The sequence below is a fragment of the Argentina anserina genome, chromosome 7, assembly GCF_933775445.1.
Source record: "Argentina anserina chromosome 7, drPotAnse1.1, whole genome shotgun sequence".
Lineage (NCBI taxonomy): Eukaryota > Viridiplantae > Streptophyta > Magnoliopsida > Rosales > Rosaceae > Argentina > Argentina anserina.
Window position 1 is genome coordinate 18,160,803 of NC_065878.1, and position 16,991 is coordinate 18,177,793.

The 16,991-nt window shown below is 37.2% G+C and overlaps 2 protein-coding genes across 3 annotated transcripts; one reads left to right on the top strand and one right to left on the bottom strand.

Moving 5' to 3' along the window:
* Window positions 1-467: 467 nt before the first annotated feature.
* Window positions 468-5,907, bottom strand: LOC126802438 (uncharacterized). Of its 2 annotated transcripts, XM_050530065.1 has the most exons (7): window positions 5,800-5,907; window positions 5,630-5,676; window positions 5,378-5,449; window positions 3,913-4,243; window positions 1,873-3,775; window positions 1,535-1,741; window positions 468-965 (listed from the first exon to the last, which is right to left on the bottom strand). In XM_050530065.1, exons 4-7 carry the CDS (start codon window positions 4,170-4,172, stop codon window positions 648-650), a joined length of 2,688 nt encoding a protein of 895 aa, XP_050386022.1. In that variant the 5' UTR covers window positions 4,173-4,243; window positions 5,378-5,449; window positions 5,630-5,676; window positions 5,800-5,907; the 3' UTR covers window positions 468-647. The 2 variants fall into 2 exon arrangements, with proteins under 2 accessions (XP_050386022.1, XP_050386023.1); XM_050530066.1 differs by lacking the exon at window positions 5,378-5,449 and having other exon boundaries at window positions 5,800-5,901.
* A 1,924-nt stretch (window positions 5,908-7,831) lies between these two features.
* LOC126802297 (protein MAEA homolog) lies at window positions 7,832-11,018 on the top strand. Its single transcript, XM_050529907.1, has 7 exons — window positions 7,832-8,167; window positions 8,351-8,545; window positions 8,941-9,063; window positions 9,744-9,929; window positions 10,028-10,161; window positions 10,508-10,694; window positions 10,783-11,018. The coding sequence occupies exons 1-7, from the start codon at window positions 7,856-7,858 to the stop codon at window positions 10,882-10,884; spliced, it is 1,239 nt and encodes a 412-aa protein (XP_050385864.1). The 5' UTR covers window positions 7,832-7,855; the 3' UTR covers window positions 10,885-11,018.
* Window positions 11,019-16,991: the final 5,973 nt, after the last annotated feature.

Below are 16,991 nucleotides of genomic sequence, written 5' to 3' on the forward strand. Positions count from 1 at the left end.
CGTCAGATTCAGCGACTTGAAGGGTGATCTGATCAAAGTGAAGCATCTTAGCAATCCGAAGCTCTTGTGTTCCTAATGGTGGTTTAAAACGTGGAAGGTATATATGGCGGGTTTGGAAGATGCGCCATAGACGTGTTTCATGACAGTGGACCATGCATGAGCTCAATGGTGTGCTTCCTGTACATTAAGAAGGTTGGAACAGGTCGATGACTGGCGACCTCAGCCGTGTTTCATCAACAAGATGGCGACCATGAAAAACCAGTTTCTTATGAGTTCTATTCTAGGACCTTTATTCCAGAAAACGTTTGGTATGGCTTTGATTATTGTCATGTTAATCTCCTACTGTTTCCTGGATCAATTGTGTGATAATATCTCATATTTCTGCCAAGGACAGGAAGATTAAATGGCACATTACTCTGAGACTAATCGTCAAAACTGACTGCATGAGGTACAAAACCACATGCTTGTTTGATTGATTCAAGCGGCAAAACCAACTGTAAAGATTGGTAGTTACAAACGGATGAACTGGTCCTCACTTCTTTTTACTCTATCAAGGACGAAAACAAGTATACAATCTCACTTGCAAACTCAGAGGGATATAGGACTATGAACAAGTTGATTACGTACCTAAGCCTGATCTTAGACAACTATCGAAGCAGATATTCTCGTGTATTATCAGGACTCGCTAGAAGATCAAACGGTTTGTTTCCTATGGTATCTTTCAGAATTGTGATCTGACCTTCTTTGAAGAGTACTTCCTCATCAAGGGTCTCTATCTTCTTCTTGAGCAAATTAACTTCTGAGTTCAATAACATGTTCTTCTCATTGTACTTCTTCACTTCCTCCCACATCATGTCCCTCTCCTCTGAAATTTTAGGTAGTATCCCTCGGGTAATTGTTAACTCCTTTCTGGATTCTTGGAGGTCACTTTGAAGCTTGTTGATGTTATCATCCTTCTTGAGCATCTGTTATAAAGGCATAATGAAGTAGAAAAAGTAAACTTACAGAAGGCAAGATTGGCACTACTGAAAAATGAATTTCAAAAATAAATTTTCATCGTCATTCCTTCTGCCTAATGAAGCTTCTCAAGCAACAACAAAACTCAAACAAGCAGACACTAGTTTCTTAATGTTCTACAGATGCAAGAACTCTTGGAAGAAAAGAAGATGCAAGTTAATGGAGCAGAACTTTCAAAACCAGGAAAAAATTGACTTCAACATATTGTTTAGTGGAAACAGACCCAGATAGGTGATGTGCATATGCAAAAGTATGCAGATTATTCAATGCGAAACAATTATGAAAATGTACTTTCTCAATGGAGTCTTTCCTGCCTCATTATTCTAGTAAAGCCCTCAACACCAACTATAACTCATGGATTGGAATAATATGTGAACTAGATCTATGGGAAAAATAATTAATTCTAAGCCCCATTGTAATTACTCACATTAAAACCTCCAGATTCAATAACGCAACAAGCTAAAAGTCTAACAGAGCACAAGCTATAACATATAATACAGGTGATATGATGGATTACCAGTAGTTCAACATCTTTCAACTTGTGGGTGAGACATGAAAGGTTGTCCATTGCATTTTGAACTTCACACCTGAGGATGTCATTTCCTCTTACAGCTGCAGCTAGTTCAGCTTGCAACTGCTCAACCTCCAGCTCTTTAGAATGTATCTTCTCTCTCAGTAGACTTGTAAGTATAGTTTCTGATTGAAGCTTATATCTCATATCATCCTACAGATATGACCAATAGTCATCAATGACAGTTTATGCAGTAAAGGTTCTCTTTCAAAATAAAATTTTGTAATAATAGATTCCATATTCAGTTTCCTTCCAGTGGGAACAGAAGAAGAGCATATAATTACCTCTGGGGTTTGATCATTTGGATGTTCTGATTCAGAAGCATCTGTGCACTTGGACTGATATTTTGAAGCAGCCAAATTGGATTTCTCATGGAACAAAGCAGACATTTTCTGCAAACTTCTGGTTAAGGTTTCAGTACCACGCTTTAATCCCTGTACTTTCATTTCAGATTCAACAAGAAATTGTGCATCTAAACCCTGCTTAGCTTCTTGGAGTTGGCCTGCCTTTCCCTTGACAAAGTGCAGGAAATCTGAACACAACTGGGAGCTCTCATTAAGGAGTGATAGCCCTTGATTTTGCAAGCAGCCGACCCGCGCCCACATCTCCTTATCTAGCTTGAAAGTTAAAGCACCGCTGTTTTTCTCATTGCCTCTCAAACGGTCTAACAAGTGTATGTTCTCATGCCTAAGCGAATCAACTTCAAGCCTTTGAGATTCCAACTCTCTCCTTAAGCCCAGTTCTATTCCTGTCAACCTCATCTGTTCCATCTGCAACTTCAAAACATGCTTATCAAACCTCTCCGATGATTGGCTATTCCTGAATTCCTCACTAAAACCTTCACGCAACCCCTCAATTGTCTTCTCTTGTTCTTTGCAGGTTCTTAATAGTCTTGTAATGGATTTATGCAAATCCTTGCACTCCTTATCTCTGTCTTCATAATTCTTACTGAGGCAAATGCGATCTTCCTCGGATGCTCTGTACTTCTCTTGTAATTCCGCAAGATTTTCTTGTAGACCTTGATTCTCCTCTCTCATTTCCTCCATCCTAGTAGTGAGTCCTTGAAGCTGTTGCTCAGCATTTGTCATGAAACTTTTACTCTCTGTTTCCCTCACATGAAAAGAAGAGACTTCTCTTTGAAGTGAAACATTTTGCTCTGCAAGCTCTCTAACTCGTTCACGAAGCCTCTGCTCTTCCGACTGATATTTGTCAAGCTTAAGTGACCAGTCAGTCGACCTTCGGTCTAGTTCTGTCTCTAGGGCTGACTGTAACTCATTCTTCTCCTTCTCTAGTCTTCTGGTTCGTGACTCAAGTTCTGCCTTTGCCAGTCTCAATTCTTTCTTGGCAGAGGCCCTCTCAGCAATTCGTAACTGAAGGAGGTTTGACACCTCAATTGCAAAGCTGACTCTCTGCTCTGTTAAATCTCTAATTGTCTGAATTAATGATGGCACATTATACCCGGTGTCTCTAAGAAAGCTTTCCTGCTCAAGTTCTTCAGAGAGAAGCATGACTTTCTCCTCAGCTTCCTCTAGTCTTCTTTGTAATTCCACGTCCAGGTCCACTCCAATCTCATCAGAATTCAGACTATTACAGTTTTCTCCATAGAACTGTTTCTGCATGCTCGAGTGATCATAAGGATCATCCAAAGGATAAGTTTTCTGGCTTACTGAGTCTGATCTTCCATATATATCCTCAATGGTGAGTGGGATGTCATGGTCAAATTCTTTTGCGTGTGATGGCTGCATGACATGGGACTGCGAGAGCCTCTCCACTACATTCTTTGCAAGTCTCCTGGGAGAATCATGCCCAAATCCGTTTTCGGTCCAATCTTTAGATGATAGACGATAGCGAGAACTTTTGGCCTCTCTAAATGAATGAGCTCTGGGTGAACTGGGGGCTGTGATGTGAACTCGTGGAGGGCGCCATCCACCACCGTTTCCATTCCCATTTAAGTTCCTATGAGAAGCATTGCTCTCTTGTCTACCACTTTCCTCCTGATCTCCATCAATGTAGCGGTCCAAAACTTTGGATGAAACATTACTAGAGCAAGTAGAAGAGCTCCCCGACGAACCATGCTGTATTCTAGGAGAACCAACAGAACCAGGACGTTCTAATCCGTTTGTGTTGTAAACAGCTGGTACTTCAAACTGTTTAACCTGATGCCCCTCAGGGGTAGAACTCTGACAACTGGAACATATCAAAAGCCCAAAAAAGTTAGCACCTCAAGGATACAATTCCACATAAACAGTACTTGACATAATGTACTGAAACTCCAGTGAGGAGGTTCATGTTCTTAACAGTTATATCCAATACAAAAGTCTCACCAAGATGATTGGCCACATTGCCAATGAGGTTTACTACTTGCACTTCTACAAGGAGATCTACTCTGATATCTCGTAGAAGAAAATTCTGCTTGCACCGGCTCACTTACAAGAAAGGCGGCTGATGATAATGACCGGCTCCTTCTAAGGCCTGCACTCTCACTGGAGTTCTGGATATCAGAGACTTGCTTATCAGTTGATGGAGGGGACTTGTTGTGTCCATTGCTAGAACCAGAGGATCTGAAAAAGAAGAGCTTCTTCATGAGTGTATCTTTGGCTGAAGTTGCTAAGTGCAGCACATTAAAGTTCGGTACCAGATGAGATCTCTCAGAACCTGTAATTGCACAAAATCACAAGAACACTATGATCACTGGTGGGGAGTGATACAAGAGAAAAGGTAAAATGACTAGTGATGAAAATGCTCAACTCAGATGTACTATACAATTCTTTCTGGGAGAAAAGAAACTAATAATCATATAAGCAATGGGTATAACCATCATGAAGGAAACATGAACTTTAACAAAAACCAGCAAAAATAAGTACAACAAACACCTGGATTACGGAGAAGAAAGTGAAAAAATTAAAATAATCAAACAGTTATAAACCTTATAAAAAGAAACTGAACAAAGACACGACACAATTCACTATGGGTGGCATTTCATTCCCTTTTGCCACAAAACAAGATTCCAAAACTGAAAGTAGGTAAACAATGTGAAAAGCCTGAATCCAAGGAGGAATTGTTTGCGCAAATCATGATTCATCGCGTAAAACCTTACTTCAAGTAACCAGAAAAGGACTCTAGAGCCTAATGCATCAACATCTCTTCACCATTCTTCCCCAGAAACCTAGCTCTCTTAATTAAAAATGATACACAAGGAGCTTAGATATATATATATATATATATATATATATATATATGTAAACAAATCACAGCAATCTTAAACAGGAGAGCTCACGTGAGAAGAAATTACAATATCAATAAAGATTTCAGCAGCGTTCAGAATCAATGTATTTAACAAATCAGTGTCAGTCAGCAGATCTGAATGATCCAACCTCACTCTGAGCCTCAGGGAAGCTTGCCGGAAAAGACTATATTAGCCCCATCCTCACCTTCACTACCTTCTAAAACCCTAAGCCCCAATTCTTGGCTGAAAATCAAAAACTCAACTAGTCTTTTACACAATCTGACATAAAAAAGGATCGGATCAGATTCTTCGACGAAACCGAGGCATTTCATCATCAACATCATCATAATTCATAAACAAACAAGCTCAACACTAAAGAAAACCAGATCCAAATATCCACATCACTCATATTCTATCCAGCTTAACAAAAAGAAAGAAAAGAAAATCAGTAACTCTGAAAACCGCATATGATTTTCGCAATCGAAAACATTGAAAAATAAAGAAAATCAAGAAATTCTTGAGCTAAACATAAATCAACTACTGATCAACTCAAGCATACTCACACTAGCAGCGATTTCAGCCAAGAATCACCGGAAAAATTCTCCAGCCAGGTCAATCTGCTCAGCTTTTCTGAGCTGAAGAAGAAAACGAAGAAAGGCTTAGAGAGAATCCGTTTGCTTTTTTCTCAAACGGTCAAGGAAAACGAAGCAGAGCGAAGCGAATAAATTCAACAGGAAAAAAGGAATTCGAAAAATCGAAAAATGAAGAACGAAAGAATCAAAGAGCAATAATGGAAGAATCTTGGAGTTACTTACTTGCTAAAAACCGCAGGTTCGGATTCGGATACAACTCTGCTCTGCTGCTGTAGATTTCAAAATTCAAAAAAAGAGGGGAAAATATTAATGAGGAGGATTTTTCCAACTCAGAAAATCCGAATTCTAAGGGGAACGGACTCTTTCTTTGAGAGAGAGAGAGAGAGAGATACCAGACGACGTCAGAGGCCGGCGTTTCGACCGTTAGAGTCCAAAGGGAGCCAGTTGGATTCTGCGAGGGAGATGAAGCAGAGCAACTGTGATTGAGACTGTGAGAGAAATAGAGAGAGTGGGTCAATGGATTATTTAAGGCTGGGCCAAATAAGAAATATATTTGGGGGTTTTTGTTTTGTAATTATTGATTATTATTAATATTGTTTGTTTTTTGGGGGCGTCGTTTGAGTTATCCAAGGAGGAGGGCAAAGTGGTCCGGAAGAGAAGCTTTTGAAAATTTTGTTGTCGCCTGCGGAGAAAGGGGAGGGAGGAGCGGGTTTTGAAAAGGCGGCAATCGGGTGGGATTGGCTCCCACTTTGTAAAAGAAAGAGGGTTGTGCTATCTAGGCTCGGCCTGTGAGTTGTGACACGTTGAAAAATGAGTTTTGTGCTTGGCTTTAGCTACATTTAATTCTCGTAATCACAATGTGACAACATAACTAGTGTTACAGCATAATATTCAAATTGCAACACTTTGCAATACTCTATGTAACATAAGATGAAAAGAAGAAAAGGAAACGGGGGCTAGCACTCATTATGCCGGAGGTTCATTGAACGATTTTAAGACATTGTGTTATTCAGCGTGTGAGTTTATACTCAATTTGATCAAAATCTATTATAATCATGGCCTAATGTCATCCGGCTCAAAATAAGCATAAGCATAAACTAAGTTATTGTCTTCAATATGGAGTCATATTGTAGTACCAAGGAGAGCCTAAGGTGTGACATTTACAAAAGTAATAGCCTTTTTAATCAAGAGATAACAAAGAAGAATTTGGCGGGACCTCATCCATCCCAAAGCTCCGGCGTGTAGGTACCTTCCTTTTATACATGTAATATGTCATCCTAGACACCATGATTCAATTGGGTCATTCTAGCTTTCTTCGCATTACTTCATGTGTCCCCAATGATCATTTTAGTTTTGGTGTCAAGTGATCAAACGGATTTGATCTTATTAGCTTTTATACTTGTTTCTCAATCCTCAAGTTGATCTATAAGTCCAACTCTAAGAAATGTTTACCTACATTGTCTATTGGCCAACTTCTTCGAAACATTGTAATGGTTAGCGAACTTTTTTTATATTCTTTATCAAGTAAAAAACAATAATACCACAATGAATTTGTTGAGAGTTGAATTTACGACCTTCCACATACACATACGAATATGCATACTTTTATTGATAACAAAAGAGAGCATAAATAGTCAGTATTCAGTAAAGTCACTTCCATTGTCATCTAAAAAAAATCAAGAGGTTGTGAGAAAGTACTCACACTAGCACAGAGATGATTTATTTCACATAATAAAATGTATTAAAAACAATAATAAAATAAGGGCTTAAATAAACGACGTCGTTATTATTACCACCATTACAAAAACATACTACTATCTTCTTCTCCGGCTCTGTTCGCCATATCGGCGATATGGCCGATATATCCCCGATATATCGCTGATATTTCGAATCTGATACGATAAGAGCATATCGGTCAAAATTTATCGGTCAACGCAAAAATGATAGTCAACGGTCAAATATCGGTCAAATTTTAATTTTTTAATTATTTTTTCAATTTTTGTTTAATTTTTTAATATTTATTTCCTCTTTTTTATTTGAAAAAATTATATTTTTTTTCATTTTTTCATATATATTTTTAATTTATATAAATTTTAAATATATATGATGAATTTCAAGTCTAAATAATCATTCTTAAATACCTATTTTTATTATTAGATGTCGTTAGTGTACTTTAATTGTCATTAAATTAAGTATTTATTTTCTTTAGTTTACTTAGTACCGTTTTTTTAATTTATTTGGTACATATTGAAATATAATTTTGTAAATTTTATTGAAAACCGATATATCCCCAATAAAACCGATATATCCACAAATATATCGTTTTACCTCTAGACTAATACCATGCCGAAAACGTTATTTAGAACATTGTTCTCCGGTGTTCCATTGTCCTCTTCTTCTCAACTTCTCAAATCCCACACTCTCATTCTCTCGCAATCCCTTTCTCCGATGGAGATGGACTCCCTCCCCAACGGCACCTCCTCCTCGCCGAGCCCAATCCCAAGCCCAGCCACCGCACCCGCGCCGTCCACCAAGCTCAACTACCTCTCCGACTCCTTCAAGCTCGAGCACCAGTTCCTCCGCGTCCCCTTCGAGCACTACAAGAAGACGATCCGCGCCAACCACCGCGTCGCCGAGAAGGAGATGTCCGCCGTCATCAACGGCGTCAACGAAGCCGCCGACCGCGACGACATGCTCTGCGACGACGCCGTCACTCACCTCAATTCCCTCGTCTCCAGGCTCCAAGGCCTCAAACGAAAGGTAACAACCAATCAGAATCCAATCAATTACAATTAGATCAATCCTGAGTATTTAATCGTCCAAATTTGAGGTAATTTGTCATCTGTAGTAACTGAATTTTCGAAATTCGAGCTAATTTAGGATCAGTTAATTATGATTGTGAAATTGATATGGTGATTGATGTGGTTTGGTTGCTTGGTGAAGCTGGCGGAGGGGAGCAAGGCAGAGAACCTACAGGCGCAGCGGTGCCGGGCGAGGCTGGATCATTTGGAATCAGCAGATGTGGAGAATTTATCAGAATGGAACAATGTGCGGCTGAACCGGATCCTTGTGGACTATATGCTGAGGATGTCTTATTACGACACTGCGGCGAAAATGGCTGAGAGCCATAATATTCAGGTAGTCGAGCTTTTCGGTCTTGCATTAGCTAGCATTATCTCATGTTATGGTTCTTTATGCGATGGTTTCAGTGTTGTTCATTCTGGTATTTGTAACTGATGCTAGGCCTATTCACTGAAATTTAGCTTGGATAATGGTGTTCTTTGTAATGGAGAAATTACCTTATCGGTTTAAACAAGTTGAGTCTCATTTCTCAAGTATAGAGTTAAAAGAGTAAAGACAACTAGAAATAAGTTATAATGGCCTGCGGCTTCTGTTGTTGGAAGACTGCCACTGGCACGGTTCATTGTCAATTTGTCATAGTACAATCTCTTTGCTTTCAAGTGCAATGCTGGTTCTTCTTTTATTTCCAGACTTAACATTATCAAGTTGATTTAGTGATTCTTATGTCCCAGGATCTTGTCGATATTGATGTATTTCAAGAAGCCAGAAAGGTAATTGAAGCTCTCCAGAATAAGGAGGTGGGTCCTGCCCTGGCCTGGTGTGCCGAAAACAAGTCAAGGTTAAAGAAATCCAAGGTAGACGTTCTCTTTTCTGTTGTGTCTGTTAGTGGAAAGACCATGCTACAATTGGGGTGGTAGATGAGTCTTTGTACAAATGTTTGTTGTATTGCTTGTTTTTGAATCACATAACGGATATCCTCTGTGTAAGCTAAAATAACAGTTCTATTGACGTCTCTCTTGCTGCTTGGCTCAATTTGACTTAACCATTAAACTCAAAATATGGTGTACATTACGCATATCTCTTGTAAAGGATATCAGAGTAAATGAAAAGTTGACTTCTTTCACGGATGCTTAATCATACTTTTGTCCTTTATAGTTGTCAAAGGTCCACCATAGTGATAGCTGATAAAAAAAATAACGTGGATTCCTTCCACAGTATGTTGACTTTATGTGATTTCTGATATTTGCTCATGAAATGTATGATATTATTGCATGTCAAGATTCTAGAATACAGCCCAGTCATTAATTGTAGATTGCTGGTGCAAAGAAAGTAACTATGTATTTCCTTTTCTGGGGTGGCACTGGGTGGTTAACTTCTCTTACTCTTCACTTGAACTCCATTTATGAGCTGTTGAACTGAACTGTTTCTTTTATCAAACAAGACACATAGGGACTAGTTAGAACTGAGATACTTATCTGACTGTATTGTCCTAATTTGACCATTTGTCCAATACTGCATCTTTTATTGATGGCAGAGCAAATTGGAGTTTCAGCTAAGACTTCAAGAGTTTATAGAGTTGGTACGAGCTGAAAATAACTTGCGAGCTATCACATATGCCCAGAAATACCTTGCGCCATGGGGTACTACTTATATGAAAGAATTGCAACGGGTCTTTGTAACAGTAGCTTATAAGAGTACCACTGAATGTAATACATACAAGGTGATTCTTTTCTCTAGTTCCGGAAGCTCCTTTTCTCTTTGGTTGGTTATGCTCCTAAGATATGTGATTGATTTTATCTTTGGTTGGTTGCCATCCAGGTTTTATTTGAACCAAAACAATGGGATTACCTGGTTGACCAATTCAAACAGGAATTCTGCAAGTTATATGGCATGACACTTGAGCCTCTGCTGAATATCTATCTGCAAGCAGGACTCTCTGCGCTGAAAACCCCGTATCCATTAACTGATATTCACCTGATTTCTATATTGTTGTCCTCATATACATCTGATCAGTGGGATAGAATGCCTGCAGGATAATCCAGTTAGATTTATTAATAGTAAATGCATTGTGAGCTTTGTTTGATTGATTTAAGAATAAGTTTTGGATTTCTGATGAAAATGTTTTGTGGTTGTCAAGTACATGGGTTGAGGGAACGCTTTCACAATGGATATTGCAAACTGTTTTTTATGTCATAAATATGTTTCCTTTGGCATTTTGGTTGCATCTGATTCACCTTTATACACGTGGTTATTGCATAAGTGTATCGAGGTCTGTTGTTTTTCCTTGATCTATTCCAGATATTGTTATGAAGATGATTGTACGAAGGAGGATCCACTGTCACAGGAGGGTTTCCGTAAGCTAGCCCTTCCATTACCTTATTCCAAGCAGCATCACTCGAAGCTTGTTTGCTATATAACTAAAGAACTGATGGACACGGAGAATCCGCCACAAGTTCTGCCAAACGGCTATGTCTACAGCACCAAGGTTGACAAGCATTCATTCATTTAGCACTAATATTTAAATGATTAGTTATTGAGTGTTTGAATCTCAACTTATGTTTATGTTTGGGCAGGCTCTGGAAGAAATGGCCAAGAAATATAACGGGAAAATTACTTGTCCGAGGACAGGTCTGGTCTGCAACTACACAGATCTGGTGAAAGCATATATATCATGATTCCACATATTTATTCAAGTATCATAACTTTATATCAGTCTGTGCTCTATGTACATAAATGCTTTCCTTTCAACTTAATTATTTAAGTACCACAAAATTCTGGTATAAAAAATCTCTCTGCACTGTTATTCTCATGATGCCTCAACTGTGTTAACTCTTGCAAACTTGGAACATGTAAATTAGCAAGTTACTCTTTACAACCATCAATCAATTTCTCAACATTTTCTACATCAATTTCTCAGTACCGAAACAGATTAAATTTATGTGATAATGTTTCTCAATTTCTACCACGTAATCGTTTGTAATAGTTTAGTATGCTCAAGACGGTAATGTGCGGTTACTAAGGGGAAAACATATATTCATATACAATCATCTATTCCTGGCGAAAAACCCTTTCGTGAATCTAGTCACAATAAAGTGAATGAATAAACCCAGTATAAATATGATTAGTAAACCAAACAAGAATGAAGCACCGTTGACTAGTTGTTCAAAAAAAAAAAAGTAAGAGAAGTTTTAAATACACACCTATAAATTCTTGATACACATTCCTATCATTCAATAATTCAAATAAAATTTTGCATGTATGTTGAATGACCAAAATAGGTACATGTAATAATTCAGAAAATTAAAAATAAATTAAATTATCAAAACTAAGGATTTATTTTTAGAAACAATTAAAACAAGAAAATTTACAGGGAAATTTAAATTAGTATATATTTTGATGGAAAATCAACAATCAATTCATTCCTTAATTTTCACCGAAAAAGATTATTTTGTTTGAAGAGGACAAAATGAGAATAATAACGACGTAATTGAACAGAACGTAACCCTTTATTGATTGATAATGAGCCTATATATATGCATTACATAACCACAATCTCGTAGGAGTCAGAGTCCTAATCTATTACAGAGATGTGAAACTATCTCTAACATGAAACCTAATAAGGCTAAGACACACACAAGAGTAGAATAATAATTCTTGTGTCGCATGCCTAGGTTGCATGGTGCACACATCGTTTCCTCGGTAAAAAATCTTGTGAAGCAAAATAAAAACATTTTGGGTAAAAACAAAAGCTTGATCGAAGAGAAAAATAGCACAACGCACCGTTTACATTTGATAGCATCATATGAGGTAGACTCTCCCTGAAGTTTACGAAACAACTCCCTCTGATTAGTGCTATAATCATGGAGTACAAAGTATAACGTATACAACGTTCATTACATGCGTCTCAAAAGTAGACTTGGGCTAATGATTAATCATTAATCTAGCCACACATCCTTAGATCATACATGTTATACTTAGCCAAACTTAGATCTTAGGAAACAAGATTGCATAACAACTCAAAACAAGAGTTTGTAATGAAAATCAGATTCTCGGGTAGAATGACATTCACTCACTTAAATGGCCATAACTTCTTCGTCACAATAGGTATCAGAGAACCGTAAAATGTTCTGGAAAGTAGACACCCGTGGATTTCCAATGGCATAAAGTTCACAATCTAATTCGATCGGAGCAGTTCACAGTGCTCTATCGAAGTTGACTGACTTGCAAATTTCCGGACATAACTGTCATACTTTGCTAAACCGGCCATAACTCACTCAATATGATAGCAATGAACAAATGGTTGGTGTCCCTGAAAAGTAGACACATAGACATTTCCAATGGTACTAATTTCACCATATTTCATTGAGCGAGCTGTCATGTAGGTCTCGTTGAAGTTGACCTATGAAACTAGACATATTCTGATTTGTCACATTCAATATGTCTTTCACAAAGGAATGAGTGAATGGACCAATGAAGGACTGATTTTGGTCCGAGACGGAACTATACGCATCCTTTACACTACCAGTGTCGACTGCTGCACCAAGGCGTACGTTAATGTTGCTGGAGCTGCTGGCGGTGTTGGTGTGGATAGAATTTGTGTTGGTTCACTAAGTGTAGAACTAAACCCATGTCAAGAGAGCAATGCAAGTCCAATGACGATGCATAGGCGCATAGTTAATCACGTCATAATGAAAGCAATAGTGTCCCAACAACACTTACATACATGAATCTATAGCTCATTGAATCTCTTCATCATCTATACTTAGACAAAATTGAGAATCAAGAATTAGTTTTCATATGAACACATATGGGTATGAGTTCTTGCAACCGATTGTACTACGTTCTCTCGAACGTCGTAATCTGATTACATAAGCTCTCAGTGGTCTGGAGGCATTTAAAGTCCCTCGGGCACTCTCATATATGCGTCAAGATCCCTTTACAGATATTCTATGACCACTATCATATGCTGCAAATCAGTTTTCATGGACACTACTATTGATCAAGTAGGGGAAAACAATTATGTCCATAACGAGAGAATATAACTCATCGTAGTGAATACTAGGATAATGAGACAATCTTTGCGCCATAAGTCCTGCAAATATCACATGACTTCATCTTTCTTATTATACTTACGAACAATGACTAACATAACAAGTCTAGTTCAGCCTGTATTGATTCTCTCCACTTCGGTCAAGTTGCTCATCGTTGATACTTTATAACGGAATAAGAGCATAACCGAATACATCATCAATACATTAAACACAGGCGCGTGGTTATACGATCAATTTGTGAGATTTATATTATTCTCTAACATCAACAAAAGGAGTCTGTAGCGTCCCACAGAAATTTAGTTGATACATATGTTTAGAGAATATCTCTTGATGATGGGCGAAATATTTATGCATACGCACCTCGCTTCTTTCTAGTTTCGATTCCAGATAATAATTGTCTCCCCCTCATCTAGGTAGGAGCCAAGACCGAAGCTATGACCCTTACTAGTCTATCTCTGCGTTTGCCGCCCTTATTTGTGGTGCAATACCACGGGGGCCGACAACACCACAGCGTACAATGGTGTCATCGCCGACTTTTTTCTCACTGTTAGGGATGGTGTCAATGGTGCTAGGACCATGTCATATGAAATTATCTCATATTTTGAAAGTTCCAACCTTACCGGCACATCACAACATTTATGTGCGATCTCGTCACTTTCGCAATATCGGTAAAGTCATTGAGCATCGAATCTTTGACTTTCTGGAGGTTGATAATGCGTTGCACTTATTGCTTACTCAGAGCAGTGCGAGATCTTAATGAGACATAATGCCACACCACGTCAATTTCTAGTGTTAAAACCGGAATAGGAGCATTCCATATCTCCCCCTAACGACGGAAAATATGTCTCATCAAAATGATCGTCTGCTAATATCGCATGATAGAGATTCACGGTTGTAGATTTGGCGGACAAGTGTTGGTGATTCATAAATCATAACCAACAAAAATACTTAATCGTTTCAAGTAGACCCATTGAGATTACTACAATAGAGGCACATAAACAACTTAACCAAATAAGCGTTAGTGAAAAGAATGTTGGGATCGTATCTAGTAACCATCTGGTACGCACTAAACGCTTGACAAGTTGTGGGTCTGAAACGAATGTGTGTCGCTACATGCAACATCATTACATATCCCCATGAAAAAATCGGAAGCTTAGTACCCATAACCAAGTCTGAGCTCTACTAGATCGTGTAGTGAATGAATATGAAGAATAATATGTTCAACGACGATCCCAGTAGATATGCAAAACGAAATCATCAAAGTAGTGGAGATGAACTCTCTAATGGTATCCAATCAAATAGATTTGAGATGATGGAAAAGGTGGTGAGCCTTTATGATGATGATCATAGCTAAAAACTTTAGCAAATGCAGCGTTCAATGTGGAAAGCAAAGCGAGTGTGACAAACGCGTTGATGCTCTTAACCTATACCATAAAAATACCGAAATTTGTGAAATTGCAGCTTACCGGTTTGAAACTGTCGTCAGAAAATTCCTGGGTGCCCAGAAGCAATTTTTTGGTGTCCTCACTATTTTCAATTTTTTTTTGGTTTTTTCTATCCTTTCTGACGACAATGTTGTCGGTAATTCTCAACTTTACTGGCTATGCTAAAAGAGAAGGCTGCCAGACATGCTGGAGGTTAGGACTTGGGTTAATATTTCTGGTGGCCTCGTTGCTGAAACATTGTAGAACAAAGTGCATGATAATGTGTTTGAGGAGGAACGAAATGAGAATAATAATGACGTAATGGAACAGAACATAACCCTTTATTAATTGATAATGTGGCCTATATATAGGCATTACATAACCACAATCCCATTGGATTCAGAGTCCTAATCTATTACAGAGATCTGAACCTATCTATAACTAGAAACCTAATAAGGCTAAGACACACACACACAAAGGTATAATATTAATTCTCCTAGAGCACATTTCTATTTTTAGAGTCCCAAACAAGGTAATTCATGAAAAAGAATTATGATTTTTCATCCTTCATTAAATTTCATTTTTATACATTCTTAACAAATAAATGATCAACCTCTTCAAACAATCAGTTCATCCCTTTCTCTTATATATATATATATATATTAATATACTAATCACTGTAAAAAGTAGCATTATATATCCAATAATGACATATTGTGATTTTTTAATTCAAGTGTATTATAGGTTTTTATATGGTGTATTTAGTAAAAATATTGGAATGAGAATTGAAATAGGTAGTGTATTAAGTATGAGTGTGTATTAAGAGATTTGTGGTGTATTTTAAAATATCTCAAAAAGTAATTATTGTTCGAGGAGGAACAAAACGTGTAATTTTCTATAATAACAACGTAATATTACGTAACGTTCCTCTTTATTTATGGATAATGAGATATATACAGGTATTACATACAGAGTATCCCGAAGAATCATAGATTCATAACTATTAATCTACTATAATAAGGAAAACCTACTTAGGTTAAGACACATGAGAATAGAACTGTAATATTTGAAATAATTATTATTTTATTAAAATTTTATTAGATTTTCGTACAAAACTGAATGATACTCTTTTGCACTCTAAGAACGAATAGTAACAATCTCCATTGACCATAGTAACTATTCCTTGAAAAAGTACATAAATAATCAGAATGGTTTGACCAAAATGTCTGAGATGCTCTTGACGCTCACAACGAATTAATATAAGTCGAGGCAAAATCCAAAGAATAACATTTCAAAAGCTTCTACATGTTGTAATTCAATCTACAAAAATCATAAACAAAGATGCATGTTGTATATATATTTTTCTCAAGACTGGAATACTTATCAATATAATTCTCATACTTACCATAATTGGAGAAGCATTACTTAATAAAACGTCAGTAATAATGCTAAATATTGTGACTACATCAACTCTATTCGCTTTCTCTTTCTTTCTTCTCTTTTCCATATCCAAAACAATTAACATGAAAAATATATTATGAGTAAACTCCGATATGCGTTGATGTTGTATAGTATGTTGTAATACAACCACCTATATTTGTTGTTGAAGTTGTTTCTCCAATTTGTTCTCCGGTCGGGCAATGGATATTCAGCCAAATTATAGCATCAACGGGGAAAAAGAACTTCTCCATTGGTGACTGCAATAAATGATGATACCACAAGTCCTTAATTCTTCACAGAGCAAAAGAGAAGCAATTAGTAAATGTTAATATGTATCTAATAACAAATGAAATCGAAAAATATACACATTCAGGCTGTAATAAACTCTTGAATACAACTTACAGCTTAATTTGTTGAGCTCATAAACTTAAAAAAGTGCTGGTAAAAGTTTATAAGGGAATACTGCCAGATGAAATGATAATTACAATAAAGAGGTACTCCAATTTTCTTCTAATTATAACGATCATTAAATTGAAAATAAAGTGATTATTCTTTCTAAGCTCAACTACATACTTTCAAGATCAGCTATGAGACTTGTAGATTCAAAACTCTTAGACTTGAGACTAAATATTCCAAGTTAGTATGAGAGTACATTCCAAACTACACTCTCAATAAACACATGTATGGAAAAAGTAAAAAAAAAACACATTTGTCATTGAAACTACGAACGAAGATAGTAGTTGAAACTGCTAGAGCATTAGCATACTTGCAATACTATTTGCCCACGCCAATCATCCATGCTAATATGAAGTCAAAATATACTTTTATTTTCATACGGTTCCTCTCTTCATTTTTTGTTGTAAACTT

Excerpts from the sequence above, each read along its gene's own strand:
- LOC126802438 (XM_050530065.1), bottom strand. The coding sequence starts at position 4,172 with ATGAAGAAGCTCTTCTTTTTCAGATCCTCTGGTTCTAGCAATGGACAC. Across the intron at positions 3,776-3,912 it reads CAATGTGGCCAATCATCTTG|TTGTCAGAGTTCTACCCCTG; the intron begins GTGAGACTTTTG and ends GATATGTTCCAG. Across the intron at positions 1,742-1,872 it reads CAAATGATCAAACCCCAGAG|GATGATATGAGATATAAGCT; the intron begins GTAATTATATGC and ends TCATATCTGTAG.
- LOC126802297 (XM_050529907.1), top strand. The coding sequence starts at position 7,856 with ATGGAGATGGACTCCCTCCCCAACGGCACCTCCTCCTCGCCGAGCCCA. Across the intron at positions 9,064-9,743 it reads CAAGGTTAAAGAAATCCAAG|AGCAAATTGGAGTTTCAGCT; the intron begins GTAGACGTTCTC and ends TATTGATGGCAG. Across the intron at positions 10,162-10,507 it reads CTCTCTGCGCTGAAAACCCC|ATATTGTTATGAAGATGATT; the intron begins GTATCCATTAAC and ends GATCTATTCCAG.